The 27990-nt window shown below is 43.0% G+C and overlaps 3 protein-coding genes across 10 annotated transcripts in view; 1 reads left to right on the top strand and 2 right to left on the bottom strand.

The window, feature by feature from the left end:
- Positions 1–15210, bottom strand: part of ncor1 (nuclear receptor corepressor 1) — a 38658-nt gene extending 23448 nt beyond the window's left edge. For 5 of the 6 annotated variants that reach the window (XM_058086626.2, XM_078787970.1, XM_078787971.1 and 2 more), the window contains exons 1-14: positions 15075–15210; positions 11561–11745; positions 9495–9589; positions 8541–8748; positions 8034–8216; positions 6157–6270; positions 5565–5621; positions 5419–5471; positions 5031–5097; positions 4193–4365; positions 3831–3921; positions 3461–3639; positions 3323–3377; positions 2213–2314 (exon numbers count right to left, since the gene is read on the bottom strand). In XM_058086626.2, the coding sequence (XP_057942609.2) occupies positions 2213–2314; positions 3323–3377; positions 3461–3639; positions 3831–3921; positions 4193–4365; positions 5031–5097; positions 5419–5471; positions 5565–5621; positions 6157–6270; positions 8034–8216; positions 8541–8748; positions 9495–9589; positions 11561–11671 (1488 nt within the window). In that variant the 5' untranslated portion in view covers positions 11672–11745; positions 15075–15210. Of the gene's footprint in view, positions 1–1653; positions 1887–2212; positions 2315–3322; positions 3378–3460; positions 3640–3830; positions 3922–4192; positions 4366–5030; positions 5098–5418; positions 5472–5564; positions 5622–6156; positions 6271–8033; positions 8217–8540; positions 8749–9494; positions 9590–11560; positions 11746–15074 lie in introns of those variants that run through there. The other variant, XM_078787973.1, reaches the window with a different exon arrangement.
- A 534-nt stretch (positions 15211–15744) lies between these two features.
- pigl (phosphatidylinositol glycan anchor biosynthesis, class L) lies at positions 15745–25153 on the top strand. Of its 2 annotated transcripts, XM_058086698.2 has the most exons (8): positions 15745–16028; positions 16615–16714; positions 20158–20248; positions 21549–21616; positions 22955–22986; positions 24298–24431; positions 24497–24567; positions 25084–25153. In XM_058086698.2, exons 1-8 carry the CDS (start codon positions 15770–15772, stop codon positions 25136–25138), a joined length of 810 nt encoding a protein of 269 aa, XP_057942681.2. In that variant the 5' UTR covers positions 15745–15769; the 3' UTR covers positions 25139–25153. The 2 variants fall into 2 exon arrangements, with proteins under 2 accessions (XP_057942681.2, XP_057942680.2); XM_058086697.2 differs by lacking the exon at positions 25084–25153 and having other exon boundaries at positions 24497–24838.
- cenpv (centromere protein V) lies at positions 24348–27973 on the bottom strand. 2 transcript variants are annotated; one of them, XM_078787979.1, is made up of 6 exons: positions 27728–27973; positions 26309–26430; positions 26133–26225; positions 25976–26045; positions 25791–25905; positions 24348–24971 (listed from the first exon to the last, which is right to left on the bottom strand). In XM_078787979.1, the coding sequence occupies exons 2-6, from the start codon at positions 26410–26412 to the stop codon at positions 24832–24834; spliced, it is 522 nt and encodes a 173-aa protein (XP_078644105.1). In that variant the 5' UTR covers positions 26413–26430; positions 27728–27973; the 3' UTR covers positions 24348–24831. The 2 variants fall into 2 exon arrangements, with proteins under 2 accessions (XP_078644105.1, XP_057942689.2); XM_058086706.2 differs by having other exon boundaries at positions 24351–24971; positions 26309–27973.
- Positions 27974–27990: the final 17 nt, after the last annotated feature.

Below are 27990 nucleotides of genomic sequence, written 5' to 3'. Positions count from 1 at the left end.
CCTGTGCCAATACCAGATGGTTATGGTGCAGGACCAGAACCATTAAACGAGAACAATAAACAAGGATGCAATTTGGGGGTAAAGTGGTTTGTCGTGGTCTGGTTTTAAAGCAGTATGGTTTTTCACAGGCCGGCACCGCCATATGATAAACGCTCATACAGTTGAAATCGCCGTCCTCGAGACCACCATTATGGCTCCAGCCTTAGTGTATTGACTTACAGGGTCTCCCATGTCATTCATCAACTTAGTTTAAGTGTTAGCTCCCACAGTTCAGCCTCATTTCTGGAAGTGAGACCACCGGAGTACCATCACTACGGTAAACAAAGGATCAGTAGTATCAGTAGTTTGAGGAGGAAGAAATATTTGGACGTGAAATAGAGAACAAAGGGAAATTTCAGATTTAATTTTTTTTGCTTTAGCTGAGATGTGCCACCCCGATAATATCACTTCCGAAAATGAGGTTGAGCTGCGAGCTCGTTTTGTCATGACTGATGCCATGAAGTGACAATGACCTCATAAATCACTTCCTGTTAACGGCAGCATGTACATTTGGTCACGTGACAATTCCGAAATCCGGTGCCGTCTGTACGGACCGAGCGCTTCTCACAATACGTGTTCTTCGGTGGGACGCTGTTTTGGCTTTGTTGGCCCGTGGGGTGCTCATGTGTGTTTGCTTTGGAGGCCATTGGCGCTGCGGCTTTCCTGCTCTTTCTCCCCAACTCTGTAAAGGGCTTCTACACAGATGTTCTCCAAAAGTCAATGAGACTCTGTGGCGCTGTGGTTGCGCAGTATTTTTAAATGACGACCTTTCCGAGCTACGCTGAATTATTTGCAGTTTCGCTGAGTCACTGCTCCGTTTTCCTTGCAAAAAAAAAGTCAAGCCTGTCTTCCCTTTCCTAACGAGAAGAGGAATTCCTCCTTCTTGCATCTGCAGCCTCCACCAAAATGACCACAACAGGATGTTTACAATGTACGCATAAACATTGACTGGCTAATGCCATTGTCTTGGTGTCTTCAAACATTCATTCATTACAAGATGTAAAGAATCGTTTCCGCCGTTTCTGTTTATGTGATATCACACAATGATCCATGTTGCACAGATTGCCCCTGGGCCACACTTTGGACACCTTCCCACTGCTGCCTTCTCAGGTGTAGATACACAATTCTTACAGGCCAAAACGTCTTTCTGGTTGGACTATGGACTTTCCAAGTTGCGACATGCCAAATTTCTGTGAAATTCTAATCAAGGCTGAGATTTAGGCGTGGCATAAAACTGAAAGCGGGGACAAAAACACCAATTCCGTGATTTGGCACTTCCAGGTCACGTACAAGAGGACTACATCTTAAACATAATTGTGAAACGAGGGCAAGCTGACTTGTTTATCTGTCCCAGGTCGATTTTCCAAGCTAGGAGCATAGAATGTGTACGCATAACAACATTTTGCATAACTCTAATTGAAAATCAAGGACCTTGTCTGCACATGTCCTAGAAAAGCTGCCCTAAGATAGCAAGGTTGGCCTCCCCACATGTCTAAAAATAATATGTAGGCTATAAAACAAATTGCCACAGCTAAATAAAACAGCATCAGACAAAACGAGATATCTCAGGACATGGAGAACGTGTTAAGGTGGCTCCAAAGCTAGCACACATACCTGCAAGCTCATTTGCGGACCTTAAAAATCTCTTTCTGTGAGCAACAGCTTACTGTGCATCTAACCTCCAGTGCTCCCATAGCTGTGGTAACGGCAGCGGTAGAGGGGCAGGACAGCGCCATAGCGGAGCTCCTTAGAAGGGCGGCCGGGCCAAGGCACTGGCGCACATATTCCGGGAAAGCGTGTCATCAGGCCGCTTAAGCCGCCCAAAGAATTGTCCATCTCACATGCACGCACTAATCCATGCAGGGTCATTCGAGGTAATCCCTGCCGCGCACTCTTTGATTGGCACTCACAGCAGTACAGCGAGTTTGGGACCAGTCAGGTGGCTGGGACGTACCAAGTGAGCCGGTTCACATAGCGTGGTAGGGGAGGGCTTCCTCTCTCTCGTAATAACGACAGAGGAGGAAGTGGAAATGGAAAACTTTGTGGCTTCGGTTGCCGGCACCAACTCCATTTACCCCCTGCGGTCCACACGCACGTCCTATATTCCACAGCGTTTGCCTTTACCGTCACATCATTTAATCACAAGCACAGGGAATGACGTGATCGGAATTACCTGGTTCCTTCCCCTCCGTCTACCGTAGTTGCGTCTCACCAGCGTCTTGTAGTTGTGGTTTTTCTTGGTCAAGTAGTAGTACAGTACACAGTCGGCTACACACTGAAACAAAGGACAGCCGGTACACATGAAGACATGATCCTGAGACCGGTGGTTTGATTACTCAAGCTAGGGCGTGTGCTCCCTTTAAAAGGAAAACTGCACTTGGGGGGAATTTTACCTATCATAGTAATGCGAACACATATGTCTCTTTTCTCGGAGTTCTAAAGATATATAAACAGCTAAAAAGAGGCAGCGAAGAATGCATCTAATGGGACGCATTAGATAAAGCCTTCTGAAAAGTTTCAGATAATAAGGTTTTCACATTTGGAAGGAAGTCCTGGAAGAAGTTTGGGATGGATCTGAACGCTCGGTTTCAGAAATTGGCTCACTATGACTTCACAGTGAGCCTTGTGAGAAGACTTCCTTATATGGGCATGCCCGGGCAGAAGCCGAGTAGGACCAATCACAGCAGAATGGGCGTGCCCGGAGGAGGCGGGCAAGATAAATTGAAACAGACTGTTTTGGAAATACAAGGAAATCCAGCTGGAATAGGTGCAGATTGTGGAAGATCTAGAAAGCCTTCTGTGCGGGTTATGGTGTGTAGCTGCTCTACAGGAGTCCACAACTCAATACAAAGGCCCAACATGAGCGTCATAGGTCCCATTTGACATTATTACGCCAAAGAATTGTCACTTACTGGTGTAGTGACACCTGACCCACACCATCATCTAGCTACTAGCCGGCTAGCTCCACCACACATTCGAGCATGCGTCGGCACCCGGCTCACAACGCCTCAAGCCACTAGCGAAAGGTGAGGCTACATTTTGGAGCTGCTGCCACTGCTGTTTTGGAGTTTGGAAACGTTAACCCAATCAATGCGCCCTGGAAGTTCCTCTCATGCTTCAAATGACCAAAATAAGTGAAAAATACAGTAAGTATTGCATATTAAAATGAATGTGCATACAAGGAGAAACCTATACAACCTTGGTGGTGTTTTAAGATAAGGATTCCCCACAAAAGTGCACTTTTCCTTGAAGTATCCCATGAAATAAAGAGTCTGATGTTCACCTTCCTCTCTAGATAGGAGGCAATCAGGCCAAAGTTCTTGGGGTGCTGGACAAACCTGCCAAGACGGAACATTGTGAACATTCAGTCCAGAACATGAGCTCAACGTTTACGTTCTTGAAAGATAAAAAAAAAACGAACTTCTCTTTAAAGATCTCCTTCTCATGCTCCGTCCAAACGTTCATGAACTGCCGTGCTTTGTACACCTTCATGGGGTCGTCCATCAAGCCGTTCATGTTGATGAACTTCACTCGCCTCTGCTCCGAGTCGTACATCATGGGGGGGATGACAGACAGCTGTCTCATCTGCTTTTCATTGTTCTACCAACCAGGGAAACGTCACACAGACATGTAGCGTCAATGCAAACCTCTTCCTTTGCTAAAGCGCCACGTTAGTTGACAAAGTCATTCCGCTGTTCCCTGCACACGGTCACGCCGTGTGAAATTTGTGAGGCCATTTTCAGTCGTTCAATGCTAAATGTACTGAGGAAGGAAACGCCGACGTCACCCACCTCCTGCTCGGAAAGGCCATCTATGATTTCAGAAATCTCGTGCTCGCTTCTGGCAATTGTGGCGGAGAGGCCTGTTCCTCTCTGGCCGACCCTGTCAAAAGAGAGGCACGTCTCTGTGACAAAAAGGCGTGGTTCTTGAGATCCTGGTCCCGAGAAGCAAAACCCACTAATCCTAATAAATACAACTCACTTCAATATTTCATTTAGTACAATGTAAAAACATGACAGTATATTGCAAGCAACTATTTTGTATTACGATGAATAGTGTAAATGCAACCATGTCTGAGAACAATAAACTATGAGCACACGCAGGAATAATGCGCCGCGGATCAAAAGGTTACAGCGTCTGTCAAGGTTGTCACCTCTGAAAGCGCTCCTGCTGTTCTCTCTGCTTTCGGATCTCAGGGAATTGCCTTTCATAGTATTCCCGTGTTCTGCTCTCCTTGGCTTTGCGCCTGGGGTTGTTCTCCATGCGCTCCACCTTCTTCTCCCAAGCTTCCATCAGTTGGTCGTAGCGCTGGCAGATCTTCTGTTCCTGAATGCACGGCATGAAAAAAAAACACACCGAGGGTCACAACAATTTCCTGAGGCAAATTCCACAAATCACATTTTTTGTACGTTGTGAATAAGATAAGGCTTCTAAATATGCACCATTAGGCGACATATTGTTTTATTGATCAAGTAAGCTGTAGGGCAGGTGTCTCCAAACTGAAACAAGAAAACTTGCAAAGAGTCAAAATATTAGGAGAAAAAAGTTGTCATTTTACAAAAATAACATGATATTACGAGGATCAATTACATCATTTAAGTTGAATAAAGTTGTAATATTCAAGAAAATAGACTTTATGTTTCAATGTAATGAGGAACACAAAACAACAAAGCTGGTGGAAAATTTGTTAGAGGGGAAAAGTTACACTATTATGCAAATCGATGGATGGATGGCATTCCGGAGCATCCAGTTTGGTCTTCACTTTGATATCACCCCATTAAGTGTTCTGACCCAGCACCATCAAGATCAAAGTTAAAGTTTTATTCAATTAGAATTTTAGAAAGTGCCAGTACAAATCCAGTCACTGGGCCGCATCTTGGACACCCCTGGTTTAGAAGAGAATTGTTATGTCAAAATGGTTATTGCCACACATTATTCCCAGGCTTCCCGGGTTCTTCCTCAGATGTCAGTCCTAAAGCAGGCGGACTTACCCTTTGTTTCCGGGCATGGTTCCTCCTCTTAAAAAACAGAATCAGCTTCTTCCTCATGACTTGATTGCTACGAGGACAACAAAGAGTCAATGTGAAGTTTGACAGCAGCATTTCTAGTCAAACGTCAACTTTCCTCAGCAACCGTGCTTACACAAATTCTCCCTGGAATTCTCAGGTTCAGACACCGTTTATTTGCAGTGGCAAGTACAAACTACTGACTACACACTCTGTGTACACATTAAAGATGGCTGCTGTTGGGAAGGGCGCAGAGCTGGTCGGGGTCCTGATAAAAGGCGGAATCAGATGGCTCCTTCTCTTGGTGGGTTTATCAGGTTCTACATCGCTTTTGCAATATGCTACTATTACTATAATAAATCTGAATACTCACGTTTTAATGTTGTCATGGTAAACTTTGGTGTCTGATGGCTGATTGTAGAGTGGCTAAGAAAAGGAAACAAAAGGGGGATGGGGGTCAGAGAACGTCAGTGGTAATTGGTTGATATCTTCATTTTCAACAGTCATTCAAGAACATACCAGCTCCACCTTGGGACCAAGACCTTCTAGGATTTTATGGGCCTCTTCTGCTTTTTTCTGGAAAAAAAAATATAATAATTGATTTAAAAAGACTGAAGAAGCCAAAGGAAATAATCGCACAGCCGTTTGTGACCCGTTTTGTTTTTTTAATTGGCCCACAGGATAGTCTAAAAAAGTAAAACAAAAACAAGAAAAAAAAGGAATTTACAAGAATAAAAGTTGTAATCTTAATAAGAAAAAGCCATCATGGTTTGAGAATAACATAATAGGAAGAAAAACGTTTTATAGGTTTTAGTAGCCATTTTAGTAGCATAAGGTGGAAATAGTAAACAAAAATATGTTTTGTTTTTAAGTCCTAATATTCTGAAAATGTAGTGAGGAAAAGTTACGTTCCAAGAATAAAGCCAAACAGAATGCTGGGCACAGACGCGAGCAGCCTGAGGGGAAGGAAGGCGTGCCTCCATGTCATCATCTGCCAGACATGAACTCTAGTAACCTCGCCCCCGGGTTGATATCCTGCACTCGGTTAGCCAGGGCTTCCAACACGCCGAGCCTGAAGATACAACACATGAAGCACTCAGAGCGGACTCACCCTGTTCTCATCATAGATGATTTGGACTATGCTGCGATGCTTGTGCTCCACCGGGGGAGGGGTCACTGGCTTTTCTGGCTCCACTGGCTTTGCCGCTTCCTCCTCCAGTTGTTGCTAGGAGACAAGCCCAACAATAAAATCAAGTTAAGGAAAGTGCACCGAATAAGACGCGTCACTAACACAAGCCAACCGCCTTTTGTCTATTCAGCACCTAATCCGATTTGGTTTTCCATGCGTCCTCGTGGTTATCTGATCTCCACTTCTGATGGCAAACATGGCATCATCAGATCATTGTCGACACGCCGGTTCCAGTATAAAACGGCAGCGAACTGGGGAGCTGCGGCCCCGGGGTCATGCTGATGACTCCAGACAAGCTGGACCGCCGAATGTTTGCTCCACCAATGTGGACAAACGCAAGGTTATGTCAACTACCAGGTTACACAGATCAGATTAGCAGTTCATGAAATGCCTCAAACAAATAAATAAATCCCTGAAAATATGGGGACAAAATAAATACAAAAGTATTCTCTCACAGCAAAGCTGAGCTGACATTCCAATCTAATGAGGCAGAATTCCACAGCAGATAGCAGGACTAAAAACAGACAAATGGAATTAAAAACAAAGAGGAAGATTGACTGATCATCAACAGGGTCAGTCTTCGGGGGAGCGGAGTACCCGGAGAACAACAAGGAGAACTCCAAGCGGAGATTTGAACCCAGGTTTTTCCAGGACTCCTGTGGCGGTCCTCGGATCACCACATTCCGTGTTTGCTACTTTACCGTTCACTTTCAATAATTGCGCCTGCGTCGTCATGACAATAATTGTCATGTCGTGTCAATACCAAAATAGACTGGCTTTGATGGCGAGGTCTCGTGTTTCAAGATGGCGCCGCCTAAGTCCAAGCAAGTTATTGCGGCTCAGCATCTTTTGTGCTCTTTTTAGTATTCAACAGCGCTTCATTTTGTACTTTACTGCTTTCTGTGCCATACCGACTCCTTAGCAAGTGTGTAGCTATGGGTGTTCATCTTGTTATGTTCGTAGCGTACCGCTTTGCTCCTTTGTTTACACTCGGGAGCAGATGTTAGCTTTGAGCACCCCTTCGCGACACCGAGATCCCTGCAGAGATACGGAGGAGAGGCTGCACAGCGGGAGTGAGCGGTGAGGACGGCGGTATAAAAGCACAGTATCAACCATGTTTACCGTCTGTCGTCATGGGAACGTGAGATGGAAGAGCTAACGGTGCTAACCGAGACTAGCACCATTTTACTTTTTCTGTATTTATTTCAAAAGTGAATATTCTATTAAGACTCTAGTTCGATTCCATCCTCGGCCTCCCCGTGCATGCGTGGGTTTTCTCCGGGTACTCCGGTTTCCTCCCCCATTCCAAAAAAAAACATGCTAGGTTAATTGGCCACTCCAAATTGTCCATAGGTATGAATGTGAGTGTGAATGGTTGTTTGTCTATATGTGCCCTGGGATGGCTGGCCACCAGTCCAGGGTGTACCCCGCCTCTTGCCCGAAGACAGTTGGGATAGGCTCCAGCACCCCTGCGACCCTCGTGAGGATAAGCGGTAGAAAATGAATGAATGAATGAATTAATGAATGACGATTCTATTTTTCCTTTAAGATTGTTCATATTTGGCTTTGACTTTTGCCTAAACTCAGTTTTTGGAAAAATATCGGAATATATATCGCCATATCGTCCAGCCCTATCTTGGAGTCAACATTTGTATTGTACTGTACTTGAGTATGAAGTACCACAATAAAATTCCCCGTACATGACAGCGAGGACCATGTTCGTAAACCGCGGCCCCACCCGTGCAGACATCATGCTAGCGACAATGCTAGGTGACAATGAAGTCAACTGGATGACTAACTTGCTTCTTCTTCAGCTTGGAAATCTGCTGCTCCACTTTAGCAATCTCTCTGTCCACGCGGTCCATACTCTGAATCAGCTCCTCCTTGGACAGCTTGGAAGGGGAGGTGTCGTGCTCTTCCCCAATATGTAGCGTCGGTCCTCCTGGCGAAGGACATTCCACTTTCACAGTGAATGGCGACTCCTAAAAACACACACATGCAAATTAGATCGGTGAGTTGGGTGGATTTTGCTAGTCACACCTGTGCAAGCGTGTGTGCAAAAAATGGCTGGTTTTGGTTTTCATTTCAATTATGTGCCGACATAAACGGGCGAAAGACAATTGGACGTGTCCTTGCTTAACTGCTTTGGCAATTCATACGCAGTGACTGAACATCCTCAAAACGACCAAAATAAAGAATGCTGTTGCAAAACTCCTTGCAGCTGCAAAAGCATTCAGCGGAGAGAGAAAAAAAGCCATAAAATGAACATCAGGGACACGGCTCCTCACGTGGGATAGAGAACCTACCTTCTTGACCTCCACGGTGGCTCGGAGGCTGTCCTGTATGGTGTGGTGCAAAGGCAGCAGAATACCCCCGGAGGAAGGAGGGGTGCGGGTGATGTGAGCCTCGGCGATGGACTCCATGCGTGGGCGCTTAGCCTCCAGTGCCTCGTGTTCAGGCTGAGTTGAGATGGAGTTGAACTGCTGCTCATAACCATGGCGTCTCTCTGGAGGCCTGAAGAACAGAAATAACCCCGACAAATACGCTGCAGAATAAAATGTTAGGACAAAAAGGGAGTATTCACACTTCCACTGGTGGATTGGAACCAGTTTGGACGTGGAGCATCACACTGCAAACAGGAGGGCGGTGGTGTCCAAAGTGCGGTTCGGGGGTCATTTGTGGACCGCGGTGGATTGTTAAAATATATATTTTTTTTTAATTAGCAGCAAAAAATAAAGGGAACATATTCACAAAAAAACTTGTATTCTAATACTTTATACTTTATTCTTATACTTATAAATTCATAATACCACACCTGAATATATTAATGTGTCTAAATTACATCAATAAATGACTGATGTCTTATGATGTATTCTTTATGCTACATCAGGTGAATTTGCATATCGAATCAGACGGGATCGCCGATACCAGCCTAACCTTTTACCCAGTATCGGCTTGGAAATTAAATATCGCACATCACTAGCACTCAAACTGCGGCAATGTTTACTTCCGTGAACACACGGAAATATGAACAATGTCGTGCTTTTGCACATATACGTCACTTTATGTTCATATTAACATATCGCATATGTTATTATCACATTCATATTAACATATCAGGAAGTGGCTAAAACATACAGTAGAGGGTTAGCGCCCCCTGCAGTACCTAAGGAGGCTAAGGAGGCACATTTAATGTGCTTCCTTTTAAGCATGAATTCCGCCATGACCCAAGAGTTTGGCTATTGGATGAAACACCATACCTTTCAGTCCCAGGGTGGAATTCAGACAGTAAAGACGGTCGTCTTCGCCCCTGCGGATCCTGCATGTGAGTCCGATAATCCTGGATGGTGAAATCCTGAACAAAAGATGTGCACATCACAACACATTTTAAACCAATCTGAACATGTATTAGCGTGTATTGTGGTCTTGTAAAGTGGTCTTAGGCCTAACACCTAAGACCACTTTTTGGAACTACCGACGAAGGCGTCCTCCTTTTATGACATCAAATGTTGATTAAATGACACGTGAGACTACGCGCCTAAGTCCTTGCTGCTTATGTCGACCACCTCATCACTGGGTTCTTATTATCGCTAAACAATGCCCACCTAGGACATCACGCCAAGCTTATTGCTTTCTGAGATACTAAACTGGGTCTTCAACCTGATGGGGTTATTCCTCGGGCTGCACAATCTCCAGACGGGATGCGGTCACAGAAGAAACCTGGACCAAATGCAAACCGGTCCCATCATTTTGTGGTGAGGACAATTACAAAAGAGGAAATCAAACGAGTACAGCCAGGGCAGCACTTCAAAAACCACATCACCAAAAGAGTTGGAAGCATTTTTGATATATCGTGAATCATCTTTGGGTGTAAATACATTCCGGGCTTCTGCACTTGGACAACATTATGGAATGACATGGGGCGAGGCGATATGACACGAATGTCAGGATTTTTGGCTGAATGGCGATACAGGATCTATATCTTGGTATTACAAGGAAAAAAGTTCAGACAACATGGAAGATGAAACAATCATTGGTTTCTATTCAACCTCGGCCTTAAAAGGGGAACAGCACTTTTTGGGAATTTTGCCCATCATTCCCAATCGTTATGTAAACATGAACACGTATTTCTTTCCCTTTGCTGTGCATTGAAACACGCAAAAACAAGGTAATATGAGCTAGCTAACAATGCATGCAATGCAATGCACCTCATTGGGACCCACCTATTTCCACCATGAAAAAAAAAAAAAGACTGAAAAGCATATAAATGTTATCAATGGCCTGCACAAAACCCTGACCAAGCACCTGGAATTACAGGAAATATTTCCTAACTCCAGTTTGGTTCCAGATCTAAGCAAACAATGCAAATGCCCAGAAACAAACCAGCGAAAGGTTCTGTGTAAATAGGCTTCTAGGAAATGTGGCCTCTAACACGCCCTATTTCAACCAAAACAACTGCAGAGGGCTGGATTCCAAATATTTAAGATAGCAATCACTCCTTTCACTGAGAAAATGCATCTTAAATCTCAAATAATCGTTTGGGCTCTAACATATAAAACCTAAGCAGTGCTTCTGAAATAAAGAAGAGAACACTGATGCCCTTTTAATTGGAACAGCTTTCATGCTTCTTCAGTTTTGACCTTCAAGTTGAAAGTGCAATGAGATGACTGCTTTGTCATTTGGTGCTGTATAAATAAACAACAGTGAAGTAAAAAAGTTCCTCTAGCGGCTGTTAAAGTTCCTCCAGGCCACCACGTACTTTGTGGAAGCTTCAAGAAGGGCCAACAACCTCCATGATCAAACCAGCGAGTGGCAGAAAACGTTCTTTTTTCGATTTCCCTCGCCCCGGACGCAGGGCACAGGGGCCTCAGGGAAACGATGGCGAGCATCCCGGCATAGTCCAAAGAGATAACAAGCCGCCCCCCTTTCGGGGTGCAAAAATTTTACTGTTTTTTTTTTTTTTTCCAATGGACTTATTAGGATAAATACAACTTTTTGTTTGTCATATTTCAACTTTAAAAAGCATGTTTTTCTATAATATTTAAACTTTATGCTACTAAAATGAGGTTATTTTTGCTCATTAGATTACAACTCTGTTTTAGTTTCTTGTTAAATAATATTTTTGGAATGTGCCATGTTCCAATAATAACCCTGGTCTACATGGATGAGCACTGTGGTGCTCCACTGTGGTACTACCCTGTGGTACTACCCTGTGGTGCTCCACTGTGGTACTACACTCCACAGCAGTGATGAACCCCATTAGACTGTAGCTCACGTCCCATTCATCAAAGGTGGTACAGTGCAAAGCGATGGAAGTAAACCTCACCTGGTGGTGCCGCGTGCTGCTGAACGTGTACTGTACAGAATGGGATGGGTACCGGCTCTGCTCACTGCTGAAGCTCCCCTGGCCGGGGGGGTAGCCGGAGCTGCTGGACATCCTGGCTCGGTGCAAGAGGGCTGAGGCTGCTTCACTGACGCTTCAGCTCCACCATGTTTCAGGACACAAACCACCTGTAGGAAGACATTGGACAGACTTTACACTTAAGATCCTTTATTTTAAAATAGTCTGATTCTTAAAATTCTTTGTTCTGCATGTACATGCGCTCGCTCTAATCTGATTGTTGGCCCAACGCTGACCATGTCGCCTCGCTAGGCTGGGTGGGGTTTCTCGTCGATGAGGAGGAGAATGCTACATGCATCTGTTAGTGGTAAAAGCCTGCTGGTCAGATAAATAACATGGCTTCCTGCAGCTCTCACTTGTGGTTTATTATGGTGGTCATGGCGCTACGGCTACTCAGCACATAGAAAGTAATCACAGGCTATGGGGGGGGGGCAATACACAAGGTTCTGTCTACGAAAACAAGACAAGACTTTAAAATGACCTTTGAGAAAAAGTACAATGATAAAATATATGACTATACTGCAATCTCGTAAAGTCATTTCTACTGAGTTACCAGCACTGCCTCGCCCTGTGTGTATGATACCAGCCCCACCTCCATCCACCAAGACAAAGAAAAGGGGCTCAATCCCTTCAGGATGTTGTTTATCAAGCAAAGTGCTGAAACCAATGCACAGAGTGAACCCTCTCCCCGTTTATTTGGATGCAAGAGAGGACAACAGACACGCATGTACACGGCTATTAAGGCTGGCAAAATCATCCACTTCATTCCCATTCATTTGTTTATTTATTATCGTCCCAGGCCAAGTGCCCACAAAATATTTATTAACGAGAAATCGGGTTTCCCTATGTAGCTGCTCTATAGGAGCCCACAATACAAATATAAACATAATAGGTCCCCTTTCAATTTAAGTTGTCCATATGGTGTACTCACATTATCATTACAGTCATGAAAAAATGGTCTCAAAATAATATCTTTGTAGGACAAGCAATATTTGTTATGGTGACTACACTATGCTTCCGTCTGCCGTCATGACAGGGAGGTGTGGCTTGTTTACAAAATGAAATTAACAAGCCAACTCCATTAACACGCTACTTTTGACAGCCCTAACCGAAACCCAACCAACCAGTGCCTCTTCCTTTGCCGTGTTGTTGACTGCGATCAGGATATTGCCCTGTGTGTCACGCTGACGTCTCGCATCATTCCGTGTCAGTGCCAGACATGTCACTCAATGTCAGACAATAGAAACTAGGACACTGGCAGCATCAGACTGTGCAGAGACGCAAAACATAACATGCATTTATTTACCCCAGTCAATGAAAATAGCTCAAGTAGTTCCAGTTCTCTTTAAAAAATCAATTTACTCACTAGTTTCCTTATTACCACAATTTTCAAAAATCGTAGAAAAGTTTAAAATGTATTCAAAATTAGCATGGCACTGATTGAGATTACCGAGGAAAGAGCGCAGCAGCAGTATATATGGGTTTTGACAAACACAGAAATCATAGGGCCCTACATATGTACATAACAGGCGCCAATGTGTCCATACAGTGTTTCTGTTTATCATTCATATCTGTATGTGTCATTTATACCAGTATAAATCACTTTTGAATTATAGGAAGAATTTATACCGGTATATAAAAAAAGATATGTCTCCCCATGCAAACACAGACCACCCTGTTGAGAGCACCATCGGACCACTGGCGTCAAGCCTGTTTTACATGGCTAAAATGCTAATTCACAAGCGCTACGACACATCCACCTTGGCGTATTGAATCCAACGCAGGCAAACAGCGACGCCATGCACACCAGCTTCCTTTGACTTGTTGTTTACCACTGATCTGGTGCTTGTGGCAGACTATCTAGAGCTGGCACTTCCACACGCAAGTCTGCTGATGTGAGGTCTGTGGTGACTAAATCACCATCTCAAGACTCTACGGGACATTACTGCGGTCAGCAAGCAAGTTGTAGTATGATCTCTTCATTCTGCAGGCGTCTGTGCTGCGAGTTTTAATAGAAGAAATTGAATCGCTGAGAGAAACAATTCCAGCGTGCTACCATAAAGAACGCTGCGGAGCGATCAAGGCTGTCAATCCGCATCTTGAAATGTCACGTATGCAAGCCAAGGATTATCAACAGATTACTATCGGCTCAATCTGATGCAGTTTTATATTCTGTGCGTGTAATTCCTTCAAAAGTTGCTATGGCATTGGCATGAATTGAAAAAAGCACAAGAACACATGCATTCAACTGAAGTCAAGCGTTCAATAATCAATATTTAGTCCTCAAAAAACACATTGCCGGAGTCCGACTGTGTTCTGAATGTATTTTATATCACTAAAGTCCACGTTAGCAAATGGAGAACGCGTTGAGAGGTCAGCTCCATGGCCCATCTCTGATGTCATCAGCGGTGGACTGGGCTAACTACGACAGTTACGGCACAAATTTTCTTTTAATCACGGCTGCAAAATAACCCAAAATGCAGCCAAAGAAAGTTGTAAGAAGGCGCGGGACACCACTGAGTTCAAGAAATGACTCATAACAAAACACGGACGTAGTGACTGTGTATTACTTCCTATAAAGCCACTTTACTTTTACATGTATTTTCTCTTTAGTGTGTTTTTGCTCTTTCAAGCATTTTGCAATTATTTTGTCATCCACGGTTGGTCTATGTTCATTTGCATTGATAGATTTGTATCACATAGAGTCGTGGGAATCCTTCCAATTCTGTGGAATTGTGTATGTAATAGAGTGCGTGGAAACAGGAAACAAATTGTTGCAGTGATGCAGCTCGATTAAGAACTATCCTTGCAACTCCTCCACATTTTGGCCTCATGCAACGCACATGATTTGCTCTGCCTGGCTTCCATGAGGCCACGCACAAAGCTACAACATAAATGTGAACATGCAATCAGCTGTTTCCCACTTCCACTTCGGTTCTGTCGTGTTCGTGGAAGTGGTGGCGACGATCAAACAATCACTTATATAACAAAAGTTCCGTTTCAGCATTAATGGAGCATTCTAATGATAATAGATTAGTCATCGCTTCACATTGACGTTTTTGATGAGCGATTCCAAAGCAAATGGACAAATATTTTATATCTGCTGCAATTGTTTGTTGTTGTTGTTGTTGTACAAGAATACTCGTCATTAATGGGCAATATGTTTAGTCGCCTATTTGCTACAACAGAAGCATTGCTTGGGAAGCTCAACACATGATACAATATAAACACGCACAATAATAAAGAACGTTAATCTATATAACTGCGGTGTGGGGCCACATCGAAGATGTTGTTGTTGTCGCTAGCCAGCTAACTCAGCCCGTATTTCACCTTTGAATTCGCAACCACGTCGCCATCTTGCAAGGCAGATTCTCGGCGCACAACAGATCACATGAATAGCAAAGCACCACGCATGTATTCTTGTTGAATTTGCACCCACCTCATATTTAGAGAGACAACGGAAGAGAGAGGATTGTATCTCTAAGCAGATCGTATGCAATTGTTTGGTGGAAATCCGCGGGTAAAGGGCTGTGGACGACTGGGCAGACTAAAAGGCTGCGCCGCATTTGTCGGTCCATGTCCTGAAAGGTAAATGGTCTCCGTTTAGTAAAATTCACAGTTTTGGTGTCAGTTAACATATGTACCTGAATATACACCTCGTTTATTGTATTTTGTAATAAACTATTGAATTTAGTCACCTTTTTGTGTGAAAATAAAAAAATATTTATACGTGGGTTTTTATGTACCTGCCAGGATAGTTTTGTGTGCTCGCTAAATCTTCCCCTTAAACACGGTAATGTTTATAAATGGTATTTGTCTTAACGCGAATGTAAAACTAGAATGTAATTTATTTATTCGTTATACACAACGCATTTCTCATTCAAATGATTAAAAAAACAATAATCGCTTTCATTTTCCTTGTAATGTTCACAAATACGTAAATTCTCAATACAAACAGGATGAAACCCTAAAGATAAAATAATTAAAGGACAATGATTCTTTTTGGAATGCAAGTTTTGTTTAATCTGACTATTGTTGTACAAGTAATTTCCGCTTGTACTCTAGTTTTACATGCGGAACCATTTGTACGGTACCTGGTTTCACACGGTTTGTTTATGATTACGGGTTAAAATAATGAGCGGTTGGCTGATCCTAGCCGCCATTGTAGCCTATGTGGTTTGTTTGAAATGCATTTATTATCGATATCGTCGATCTTTAGGGAAGCCGTTCGAATATGTCCTGAATGCTCTACCATCCCGGCAAACAAATGGGGGTGAAGTTAAAGCTCTCATTGTAACTGCGCACCCAGACGATGAATGCATGTTTTTTGGACCAACGATCATACGACTTGTCGAGTTTAAAGTTAGTGTGCATTTGTTGTGCTTATCAGAAGGTACAGTATCTTTACATGTCTGTTTTTTAATAACACACTAAGGTCGTTTGCCGACGTTTTACTTTGTGGTCGCTGAATTAGACCGAATAATAACCACTACAGTCACAATGAGACCCTTGTTATTTACTTTTTGGGAATTAAAATTATCATTATTAATTATCAAAAGTGTCTAGCAATTTATTTCCGTTTTTTGACGTTTGAATTGTGATATTTTTGTGCCTAATCATTGATGAGCACGCTGTTGTTGATACAGTAGATCTAATTGCATCGTTTAAATGTTGTTGGAAAAGGTTTGGAATACAGTATTTGGCTTTCTTGATGCACTTTTAAAATAATGTCACTCTCCAATACTTGGAAATTTGTTAAACAAAAAAATAAAATAAAATCTGACCTATATATTATTACCGTTTATAACTTTTTAGCACATCTTACAAAATATGTGGTGTTTTTATTGTGGCTATGTGGCCCTGGCTGGAAAAGGTTTGGACTTCTCTGCTGTAAATCATTTCAAATTGTTACTGATGTCTTTCATTCACTGTTATTGCAAAGCTTCTGGAGCCTTATGTGTTCACCAATTTGTCTACAGGAGACTACTACCATCAAGGTGCTCAGCGTAAACAAGAACTTTTCGACAGCTGTGCCAAACTGGGCATACCATCCTCCAGGATCAGTATAATAAACCACAGGTAAGCGGCCCTCATACTCACTTTTTCAACGTCTGATAGACCACCATCTAACGTTATTGTCCAGTCTCGTCTCCTCAACGAAAACTCTCCACCCATCACGTTTTCGCCATGTTTATCTCGTCACCGTCTTGTTTTCAGCCTTGAAATTAGAGTTTGTCATCGTTAGCGTTGACGTAAACAACAGTGCTACAATGGGAGCTCACACACAATGACAGCCAATCAGTGGCCACTTCAGGGTGTGATTGACCATTGGTTTCCACCCCGAAAACAACCAAGCACCGTAAGCACGAGGCGTAAAACTTGATTTTTATAAATCAACTTGCATATGGAAATTGGAAGGATTAAAAATTAGATTGACGCACTAAATTAATGAACTAATTATTGAATTGGCATCAACGAGCACATGCTTGATGTTGCGAGAAGGTGATTTGTTATTTCTTGGGGTGTAGCTTCCATATACATTGAGGAAATGTTTTTTTGGAAATGGTTTTCAAAGAAGCTCCAGGCTGCCTGAATATGAATCCCTATGGATTTGTCTGCTCAACTGTGGATGAACTTTGACCCCAGAACTGTCTGCACTTGGAGCGGAGCCCGGTTTCCTCTTCTGTGTATTCTGGTGTTTGAACACACATCTAATCAGCACTTTGCGAAAGCCAACCCTGCTCACTCTTGACACCACCCTCCAATCTCTCACTGCTTTCCTAACCCCCACACAACACCCCTCCGCCCCAGTCCCCATCCCCTCCAGGCCACTGTCTTCTTCAGCCAACCGCAGAGTACCGTGGGTTATATTTTGGCAAAGCTCCGAGCACTGCTAATGTAGGTCATTCCACATTGTTTGCCTTTGTGTGTGCGAGTCTTTCTGCTTCTTAGACCGTCTTTGAATGAATATTGTGTGCAGTCTGCTATTGGCCGACTCTGTCCAGGTCGAACTTTTCTAGAATCAAAATAAAAGATAACATGCTCTCACCTTTTACTGAACTAGAAAAACATTTGTATGAAGGTAGAAAAATAGCACCATTCTCTGATGAAGGTTATTTATTATTTATTTATCCAATGTTTCACACAGGACTGCAATCTATCGGCGGTGTTTAGAGGCAGTTTCTCAAATGTGAATATATTTTGGATTTCCTTAGTCATCCGTGAAAGCAGACCTGTTATTGTTGGGGTTTAGGCAAAAAGAAATATTCACACACACAAGACAGTGATTGGCATGTACAGGACGTGTACTTTCAACTGGGCGCACAAGCAAAAAAGTCACTCTCAATATGTCCCGTATTCATGCAACCTGGTTATAGACGCCGGTGAGGGAGTTGGGTGTATTTCATGGTGGCAACTCTCTCCTCCAGTTGTACTGCAGCTAAGCGCTCTGAGAAGACAGGATATCAGATGACTCCCGTTTCAAAATAGGATTTTCCCATTATTGCCGATGAATAGGACAGCTGTGTGGACAGAATCTTCGGCCCCGGTGCATTTTGGGGCCTTTGTCATCAAGCTCGATCGGAACACGCTCTGCTGCCTCTCCACTTGCACTGACTTGACCTCCGCCCGGTCCCAGTCATGGACTACAGCCGTTCGCCGTACAAATCTAACCGTGCCGTATGAGTGTCATGTCTTGTCGGGGTGGACTACGGCCTATTAGTAGTCACAAATACGCATATTCAAGCAAACTTGTTGTGTTTGGGGCCTAAATTGAGGTATTTTCCATGGCCAAATAAACTAAAATACAACACAAAGGCCATTGTGATGCTAATAATGTAAAAAATACAAATCTAAAAGTTTGAAATCAGCTTTTCCGTGCTCTAACTATAAACTATTCCATTTCCAAGTTAGGAATCCTACTTCACGGAAATTCACTTATGATTGGATCTGGAATCGATTAACCACGATAAAAGAGTTATTTATAACTATATAAGTTTCACTTCACTCCCAGCAATTTTATGGTGCGTTTGAAGGACCGCTTAAAAAGTGCAAAATCCCAACGCTTGGCGGACAACAGCGCAAAACGGTGTGTGTTGACAAAGTCACAGCAAAAGAAATGCTGCTCTGTAATATCCTTGAAAAGCCAGCATTTCAAGAAATGCTGCAAACGTCTGACAGACGGTACAAATTGTCTGTGAGAAAATACATGTCACAAATGCCACTTCCAGGACTATAGACAGGGAAAATATTTAACAGCAGTGCTTTATTTGGTAAAATATATCGTTTGGAGGACAATAAACATTTCAAGACACACCTGCATCTCCTAGCTGTGAGGCCTGCATGCTAACCACTCATCCACCATGCAGCCACCTGGTATTATATCCTTAATAATTATTTTACTTTGTTTTCTATATACGTAGAGGGCCGATTTTAAAAACAACAACCACAAGCAGCCCATGAGCCGCCCTTCGGACACCCCTGACCTACACTATAATGTAAACGTGTGTGTGCAGAAGTCTGGCACTTCCACAGGCCCACGGGCCATGTGAGCAGACTAAACAAGCCCACTGTGACACACATACACACACTGAATCCCCTTAGTGGGCGAAAGTTCAACCACCGCTCACAAAAGCCTGCAAGCAATTAGGCATCCACATGCACGGCTACACGTGGTGGATGGGGGGGTTATTTTAGGACATTTGGCCGTGTTGCCATGGTGAAGCTGACACTGTCTGCTTGGGAAAACTTTTGTATTTTTCTCACACTGGAGCAAAAAAAATAAATAAATGTAAGCGTGAAAACATGCTGCAATGTAACATAAAGACAAGAAGAAACAACAAAAATGTCGGGTTCGGTTTTCCCAGAACTTGGTGGAGAGGTGTAGCCTGGTCCAGGAAAGAAACTATAAAATGGTGAGCCAGATTCGTTTAACAGTGGAAAACACACAAACACATTTCTTTGACATTGTCTTTGGCAAAGACATGCAGACAAACCCCCACTTCAAATAACTTGATCATTGCAGCCAGGCTTGTCTTTGTGCTGAATAGCCTGAACACATTAGCGTTACATATTAGTTGGCCCCTTGAAATCCCGGCAGTGCACAATCCTGGATTCCACCCCTGACACTGCAACCCCCGCACACCACCTTTTCCACCATGGCCTGACCCTTCGCTGGCAGCTCATAGATTTGTGACCTAATCCATCAATTCCCTTTGCTGGCGCAAATGTCCTGCGTCATTGTTGGCAACAAAAGGAAGGGGGTACGACAGAGGACACGGCCCTGCAGCTACCCCCATTTTTATGCAAGTACATCGAAACTTATCCTCAAAAGCCACACGGGCAAATAGAGCAATATATAGACGCTCAAACTTTTAATGCCTAAAACAAGTCACTTGTACACGTGACCTTATCTGCCCTCGCTACCGTGAAGTGTGCACTCGGACATGATGTACCCCAGTCAAACACTGATGTAACATGGCTGCAAGCGAGCGGATAACAGAGTGCATGCCTTTGCCTTCCAGGAAACTTCCAGACGATCCCAAAGCAGAATGGAGCATTTCCTTGGCCGCCTCTGTAATTGCCAAACACTTGGAAGCTCACTCCTTTAACGTGGTATGCACCGCCGTGTTCTCGCCTTCCCCGACCAGACCCTCGTCTCTGATAACTTACACTTAGCGTTCAGCCAATGGAATCTGCATCTTCTTTTCTTAAGCTTATGTTTTGACAAGTCTGTGGCCCTCGCCCAGCATCCCACTTTCACTCGTGGTTTCTATAAAAATCCTGCAGGCCGCCCGTTATTTCTGCTCAGACGTGACTCTCAAGTTTTGGAGGGGGCCTTTTTAGACTTGACTCTGTGTTGCAGAGAGATTCCTATCAACCCTGGTGCACTTACTGTGTGCCATTAGCTGATAAGAAGGAGCAAAATTAGTTGTTTTTTTTCATTTTTTTGTCTTTTGTTTTTGGTTGTTTTTAATTTAGCACTCTATTTTTAGTTTTTTTTCTATTATTTAAATTACAATTTATTCCATTTATTTTTCTGTTTTATTATTATTTATTACTTTATTTGTTATTATTTCTTTGAAAAATAAAGACAAAATGTAAGAAATAGTTTTCAAAGTGGTGAAGAAATTATAATTGAAAAGATTGGCTTTTATTTGATTTTGCACTTTTTATTTGTAGGTTTTATTATTTATTTAAATTAGCCTTTATAAAAACAAGCAATGTTTTTCAACAAGAAGTGAATGTGGTAGTGAGCACAGCAGTAGAAAAGAGCAGAATGATGAATGACTTCACAGGAGGTGCTATTTTTTTACTCTGCTCTTTTTTGTCATCAAACCAGACAAGCATTCCATCACCTCTGGTTGACTTCCAAGTTGGTGGACTGTCAAAACATCAGCGTATGAATGTAAACGACCACTGAATGCACATCAAAGTGACATCAAGCAATGCTGCTTGATTGACAGTAGAGAGTGAAGTGAAGCAAAGTGACACTGCCACCTAGTGGCTGGTATTAGTAATGGTTATATATGGCCTGTCAGCGGTCCATACACCGGTACGTTATCAAGCCTCTGTCATCATCAAAAAAAAAAACAGCAGAAAGGGAAGTTGAAATTCCTTCCATCCTTTAATTTTTAATTCAGGACACGGCTAGTTTACATTGACTTATGGCTTTAGATGCAAAGGCATCGTTGGCGGCATCGTAGAAAATACATTTTATGTTGTTGCCTCAGACCTGCTTTTTTAAGTACGTCTTCCAGGGTGCGAGCACGCTCAGAGGAAAAAAGTCTTAAATATCAGTTGGTGGCCGCCAACTACCACCTCCAAGAACAGGCTCAGACAGGAACCCGAAAAATAGCTCGGTCTATGTACACCCAGATTCTGGCCTTTCACCCGCAGCGTCTTGTTGTTTCAGGTGCTGACCTTCGATGGGAGCGGAGTGAGCGGCCATGCCAACCACATATCCGTCTATAAAGCTGTGAGGTAGGCTACATTGGAATAGCTGGTGTTTTGATACATGGCATAGAGGTCGCTCAAGGGCACCCGGAGAGCAGCGATAAATCCTGACACCAAAGTGGGTGACGTGGGAGGACAGCTCCGGTTTGGGGAGGCTTGATGCTGCTTCTCCCTTGGAAAAGAGGACCTTGTTGTCTTCCAACCAGACTGGTCCCAGGACATTCTTGCTCTCCTAACCTCACCTTCATGTGGCTGCGGACGTCGTATTGATAGAATGTGACCTCTGAAATAACATCTCCGCATGAAAGCCCATAGGTGGCTTCCAATGTTTAATGCAACTGCACTGCTCAAGCTTATTTGGAGGGCATCGATTGCATTTGTGTTGTAATCAAAGCGAGCAAATCTCTCATCTCAATCCTGGCAAGTACACGATGCCGGTTGGCGTCCACGCTGCCAACATGCTAGGTCATGTGCTGGTGTTTTTTTTGTGTTAAAACCTACACATGGTTGGTCAACTGGAAATTTTCTTTCATCTTTGCACATTTTAAGTCATTCAATCCCACCCGTTTTTCAAAAGACTCCAGTCGCGGCCCCACACAATATTGTGTTCTATGGCCATATAGGCACCTACCAAAACAACTGCTTTCATCCGAAATAAACGTCTGTTTCTACCCCTTTCCGGTCTTTAGTAATCGGCAGTAGAACGTTCTGGAGGTATGTTTCAGGAAAATATCAGTTCTCGACTAGAAACGGGAGAAAAATATACACTTCAAGCATAACGTTCACTTGGACACAAATAGATGTCGCCTTCGTGACCATCTAAACAACTACACCAACATAACCAAGTCAAAAATAACAATTGGTTGAAAAACACAACGCCATGAACTATTGGTATAATTAGTAGTATATTAGTATAATTCTAATGCTACAATTACTATTTTCACATACGGAACTGAATACTTGTGTGTGCGCGTTAATTATCTGCCTACAATGTGCAACCTTCTGTACGCTACACTCCTCCACGTGCTTTCACGTCCTCCTTCCTGTCATGTGATTTGTCCTCAACGTGATCTATCTTGGCTCATTCTTGTGTATCGTCTCATCTTTGTCTTTGTTCTACAACTCTTTTGTTGTAGCAGTCTGTTCCATGCTGAGCACACAAAGAAATGCTATATTTGATTTGTATATTTCAATAATATTTGGGTTTCAAATAAAATGACATAATCATTAAAAACATAGAGATCAAAGAGTTGCCTGTTTTAGGAGAGGAGCCAAAAGAACGGCCCCCTTAAGAGATCCAATTGTTTTCATCATGTTTGCATCCTAGGGGACTTTAACCAAAGCTTTCTTTTTCTCCGCCCTCAGGCACCTTGCCGCCACTGACCAAGCACCCACTGGTATGTTTTCTTTTTTGCTGACCATGCCAAAAGTCACCAAAATACACTGGTTATGCTGGCCTAAACATTCTAAAGGGATAGAAGCACTGGCTGGTCTTTTCCGTTATATATAGCGCCCTCTTGTGTACGCATGCGGCCACTTTCTATCCTTGGAGGAATCTTTGTTTCTCCTCACGGTGGCTGGTACTTGCTCAAAGTGTCTTTGTGACATGTCAAAGAGCACGTGGAAGGCCAAACGAGGAGACGTGCCAACAGGCTGAGAGCTGCACATCCAAACCCGTAAGGTCAAGGACATCCATTGTTTGCACAGAAACCAAGAAAGCCTGCAGGACCAGTTGGTGACGTGCGTTAGCAGAGGTGACAGGATATCATTCATAACATTGAGTCGTCAATCGTGCTCTCCAAGGTTGCACAGCAACGACACATAACCTGTGTCATGGACCTGGCATGAGCCTGGAAGGGCGGCGGCGGTGGCGAATTAGCCCTGATGTGACCCTTAAGCCTCTTTGCTTGGCCGTGCAGCAAGCCGGTGTTTTCCGTACACACAAACACAAAACTAAGCATTCAATCTACTAACATTCAATCTGAAATCCAGTTTACAAAAATTATTCAAGATTTTTTTTACTTTTTTTCAGTTTGTTTTTCTGTTTTAATGTGTTGATAAACCAATCATGAAGTCCTCTAGATGATAAGAACAAAATGGATGAATGGGAAAATAGAAATGCAGCACTTTGGTTTTTGCTCCCATTTTCTACGTACACGAAAGGCTTATTACTCTCAAATATCGAAATCTTAGGCAGCATTTCTCCTTTGCCGAGATAGGCGAAGCACCTCACAGATTCTTGCATGATTCTTGCACAGGTTTGCCTTAGGGTGGCCACAATAAAAGGCCAGTCCATATATGCAGAGCTGCTGCAAATAATTGAATGTTCAATTCTCTACCATAAGCCGTCTCCACAGGCCTTTTACAAAACGGTAAATCTTCACATTTTGGAGTGGCCTTTTACTGTGTCCACAAGAAAATTTTTAATGTGTTTTTCTACTGTTTTTTTTTTCAGCATTTTGAGTATGCTGAAAAGCGCTATACAAATAAAATATATTATTATTATGAAATAAATGAGTTGCTGCTGTTGACGTGCTATGCTATTTGTGACAGCCCTCATTTTTTACAGCGCATATTTATACAATTATGTTTTTAGGTATTTATGCGCTTTTTTTGTTGCTATTTTTAAAATACCCATTTCCATTTTATTTGATTATCGCATGAGCTCTTCTTCCTACTAATCAAGGAGGTCTCTTCCTGTTCCCCAGACTGCCGTTTTCTCTCCCTGGTGACCGTTGGCCTGCTCAGGAAGTACGCTTCCTTCTTGGAACTCCCTCTCAGCTGGCTCCTTCCCTCGTCCCTCTGCTGTATCGTCGGCTCGGAAGGCTACAGCCAGTGCAAAGTAAGACCAATCAACCCCACTTCACGTTTGACCGCTACTCACCGGATTTTTTTTACTTTAAACAGGCTGCCATGCTGTGTCATCGCACTCAACTGGTGTGGTTTCGTTATCTCTATGTCGCCTTCTCAAGATACATGTACGTCAACACATTCCAAGTCATTCCACAAGCACCAACAGCTCACAAATCGTTTTAGAGGATGCACTGTTTTTTTTACACTTGGGTTTGTTAGTTATAAATCTGATAAGGTGTTTTTAGGTCAACCTTGTGACCGCCAGGTTTCCCACATCAACAACCGTATTGTTTTCAGTCCTGAAGCTGGATGAAATGAAAGGTTGACCCCCTGTTGAGACGTTGCACTGTTTTACTTTTGCACAGCACTGATTAAAAAGGACAGTGGAATCATTTAGCTTCTTTCGTTGGCTTGGACATGTCTCTGATGGTCTTGTGGGCTTGCATGCTTTCTTCCCAATTGTCTCCTGAAAAGGTTTCTACCGTGACGCTTTGCACGGTACCTGGATCAAGACAGTGTGGAGCGATACCTGGGAAGGAGACAATAGCGAATAAATGACCGATATTGCTGGCTTGCTATATTTAATAGCAACTCTGCAACAACCAGCGTAATGATATGCTTATGTCTCCGCTCTGCACCAGACGTGTCCCAACTCAAGGACGCGGGGCGGCCACTTTGAGACCATTTACACACTGAAAACTCAGTTAGCGTTTTATGTTTAAAACGTACGCCAACATTATCTTAACATGTTTTTATCACATAACATCCTTGTTGGCTTGCTCACACATGGCAACAGGAAGCAAAAGTCAGCTCCCTCGCCCTTCCGTGATGTCATCAGCGGATGACTTGATTATGAGGAAAAATAATACATAGCATAGAGTTGAAATATTTAAAGATAACATAAGGAACTAAATTAATTAAATAATGGAAAATTGGCTTTGAGACAAAGTTATATGGAAATAAAGTCAAAATATTATGAGAACAAAAGCATATTACAAGATTATTAGCTTATTTAATAATAATAGTAACTAATAATAAGCTACATCATAAAGCATTTCATTTGTTACTATGCAGCCCATGCTGGAAAAAGTTTGGACACCCCTGGTTTAGGTGCTCAATTCCATGAAATGATACATGTGCAAATTGACTAGTTATGTACGAAAACTGAGAGCGTGTACAAAAACCGAATCGTATGGAATCGTCTTATCTTATTGATACACAAATTCCTTTGTATTATGTGAATATGCAGCTACAGGAAGAAAATGGCCCCTTGGCCACACTTTGGAGACCCCTCTTATCAGTGTGCATAAACAGCATGATGTGGCGTGTCAGCGGTTTTTGCTCGTACCATATCCATCAGGGTTGGAGCGCGGTGTGTAGAAACTCTGAACGCCGCAGTTTTTACAGAAGGTGTGCTTGGCGTTGTGAGTGTTAAAGGTATATGTGGTCAGGTCATCTCTTCCCTGGATGGGGGGGGGGAGAAAATGTAACTTGAAAACATTGTCCTTGTTAAAATGGAAGCTGCGTTACTACCTGCAAAAGTGTGAAGTTGCTTTTGGGGACAATGAAATGATGGTTTTGTTTCTTTGTACAAATACTGCAGCTGGAAAAAGAAGCATCGTTTAAAATGTATGGAAAGGATTTTCCTAACTACTAACTACTACATATCGATGTAACTGAATGTTCATACTTGCAATGGAAAACGTGGAGGTCTGGCGAGCTCCACACTTGGAACCTCACAGCTCCGCAATGGCAGCCGCCAGTATGCTGGACAAGGGACATTCTGTGGGACGAAAGACCAAAGTCGTTACTTCACACGTGTAAAGCCCAGCAGTTACAAGATAAATGTGATTGTATTTACCTGACCTCAGAAAGTTCGAGCAAAACCGGTCTGGACTGTGTGTTGCGAAACCTCTTGTGGAGTCAGACACCCCCGCCCGGAACGAGTCAAAGTCCATCACGGTTAGCATTTACATAAGTAAGGCGTCCTCATTCACAGCAACAGATGAGATCTCAGTTTCATTCAAATGTGAAGCCTCCCGCCATCTTTTGTCAAACGCAATTCCCTCTTTTCACATGAAAATATGGCAACTTTTAACAGCACAAAGCTGGTAGGCCTTTTCCTGGAACACTTAGGAGGCACACTCATTACTTCCAAGCACAGGGCAGGGCAAAGTACAGCAGACCTGCACAAACACATTCCAGCAGGGCTGAACTAGTTCACCCTGACACACGCGGCTCTGGGTGACGTGGTACATCACGGGATGGGTGGATGGGTGGATGGGTGGATGGGTGGATGGGTGGATGGGTGTCCTATGACATGCTGCTGGAGGAAATAGCCTGACCCAAATACACAAGTATGAGCTGTACCATATCAGCACAAACATGTTTGTGGAGGACTTCTTGTGTCTTTCGACACAAAGCAGAGGTCTGTTCCGGTCTACTCTAGTCTGGACTAGACTCATTCTGGAGTACTGTACCTATTAAGAGTTGGGCCATACTGCAAATGTCATTATCACAGATACCTTTTACTGTACATTTTTCATCATCCTTGAATGATTTTGTGATTTTTGCCTTCAATTTGTTGATCATGATTATGAACAGAATAAAACATTTACACAAAACAAACACACCTACAATTACAATATCATACTTAAAGTATTCATTTAAATGCTCTGCCTTTTTGCCCCCAAAGCCCTCTTTTGTCCGAGCACGTATTCCCTGTTTCGCTTACAATACAACAATGTGATAACAACAATACACTGGTACCGTGGTTAACGTATGCCCCCAGGACAAGAAAAAACAACATCTGTACCCCAATTGGCCCCTGACCTGCACTTTGGACACCCCTGCTGTAAGATGACTGAGCTTTTCTACAGTATTGTAGTGTAATTAGTATATTATATATACTATATATGTAATTGGTATAATTACATGATGTCGAAATATATAAATGAGACCAACATCGGTCGGTTTACCCCCTGCCTTGTACTGTAAGCTAATCTGGAAACAGCTGGTAGCATGTGTTTGCCAAGCACGTTTTCCATCTGTTGACAAAGTCTAATTGAGCTCGACTAGATCTCCTTCTGTTTCAAAGGATGTCACCCCGACGCCATTTCAATGTATTTATACTTGTATACCTGTGTACAATAAAAATACCCAGTAGCAAGATTAGACTGAAAGTGACACATAGACAAAATCTTGTCTATACAATGTTTAAATGGGTCCGGTTCGTGTTTGTAACGCTTTATTTCATATTTTGTCGTCAACATGTAGGTTACTTACCGCTCAACAACCAATGGCAGACCGGAACAATCCTGCCATCCAATCAAACATCGCGGACATTGTTGTTGCTGAGATCCTTCTGGAAAATTCCGGAGAGAAGAGCCGTTGTGCAATGATATATTCTTCCGCAGGGCTACTCGTGGTAAAATATAGTTTTCTAATAACTCTGTTATCGAAACATACAAATATACACGAATGAGAACGCATTGTAAGTCGACGACTGTCGCTATAATACAAATTACAGCTTGAAATTCTGCGTCCGG

The sequence above is a fragment of the Doryrhamphus excisus genome, linkage group LG21, assembly GCF_037039965.1.
Source record: "Doryrhamphus excisus strain RoL-2023G ecotype Guam linkage group LG21, RoL_Dexc_Guam_v1.1, whole genome shotgun sequence".
NCBI classification, from domain to species: domain Eukaryota; kingdom Metazoa; phylum Chordata; class Actinopteri; order Syngnathiformes; family Syngnathidae; genus Doryrhamphus; species Doryrhamphus excisus.
Note: the sequence above shows the minus strand (reverse complement) of the source record. Positions and strands in the feature narration are given on the sequence as shown.

What these genes read in the sequence shown, in the direction of transcription:
- pigl (XM_058086697.2), top strand. Translation starts at nt 15,770, where the DNA reads ATGAGCGGTTGGCTGATCCTAGCCGCCATTGTAGCCTATGTGGTTTGT. An exon ending in TTTGTTGTGCTTATCAGAAG is followed by an intron (nt 16,029 to 16,614) that starts GTACAGTATCTT and finishes ATTTGTCTACAG; the next exon opens with GAGACTACTACCATCAAGGT. An exon ending in CACTGACCAAGCACCCACTG is followed by an intron (nt 22,987 to 24,297) that starts GTATGTTTTCTT and finishes CCTGTTCCCCAG; the next exon opens with ACTGCCGTTTTCTCTCCCTG.
- cenpv (XM_078787979.1), bottom strand. Translation starts at nt 26,412, where the DNA reads ATGCTAACCGTGATGGACTTTGACTCGTTCCGGGCGGGGGTGTCTGAC. An exon ending in GCAACTTCACACTTTTGCAG is followed by an intron (nt 25,906 to 25,975) that starts GTAGTAACGCAG and finishes CCCCCCATCCAG; the next exon opens with GGAAGAGATGACCTGACCAC. An exon ending in CTCCAACCCTGATGGATATG is followed by an intron (nt 24,972 to 25,790) that starts GTACGAGCAAAA and finishes TCTCCTTCCCAG; the next exon opens with GTATCGCTCCACACTGTCTT.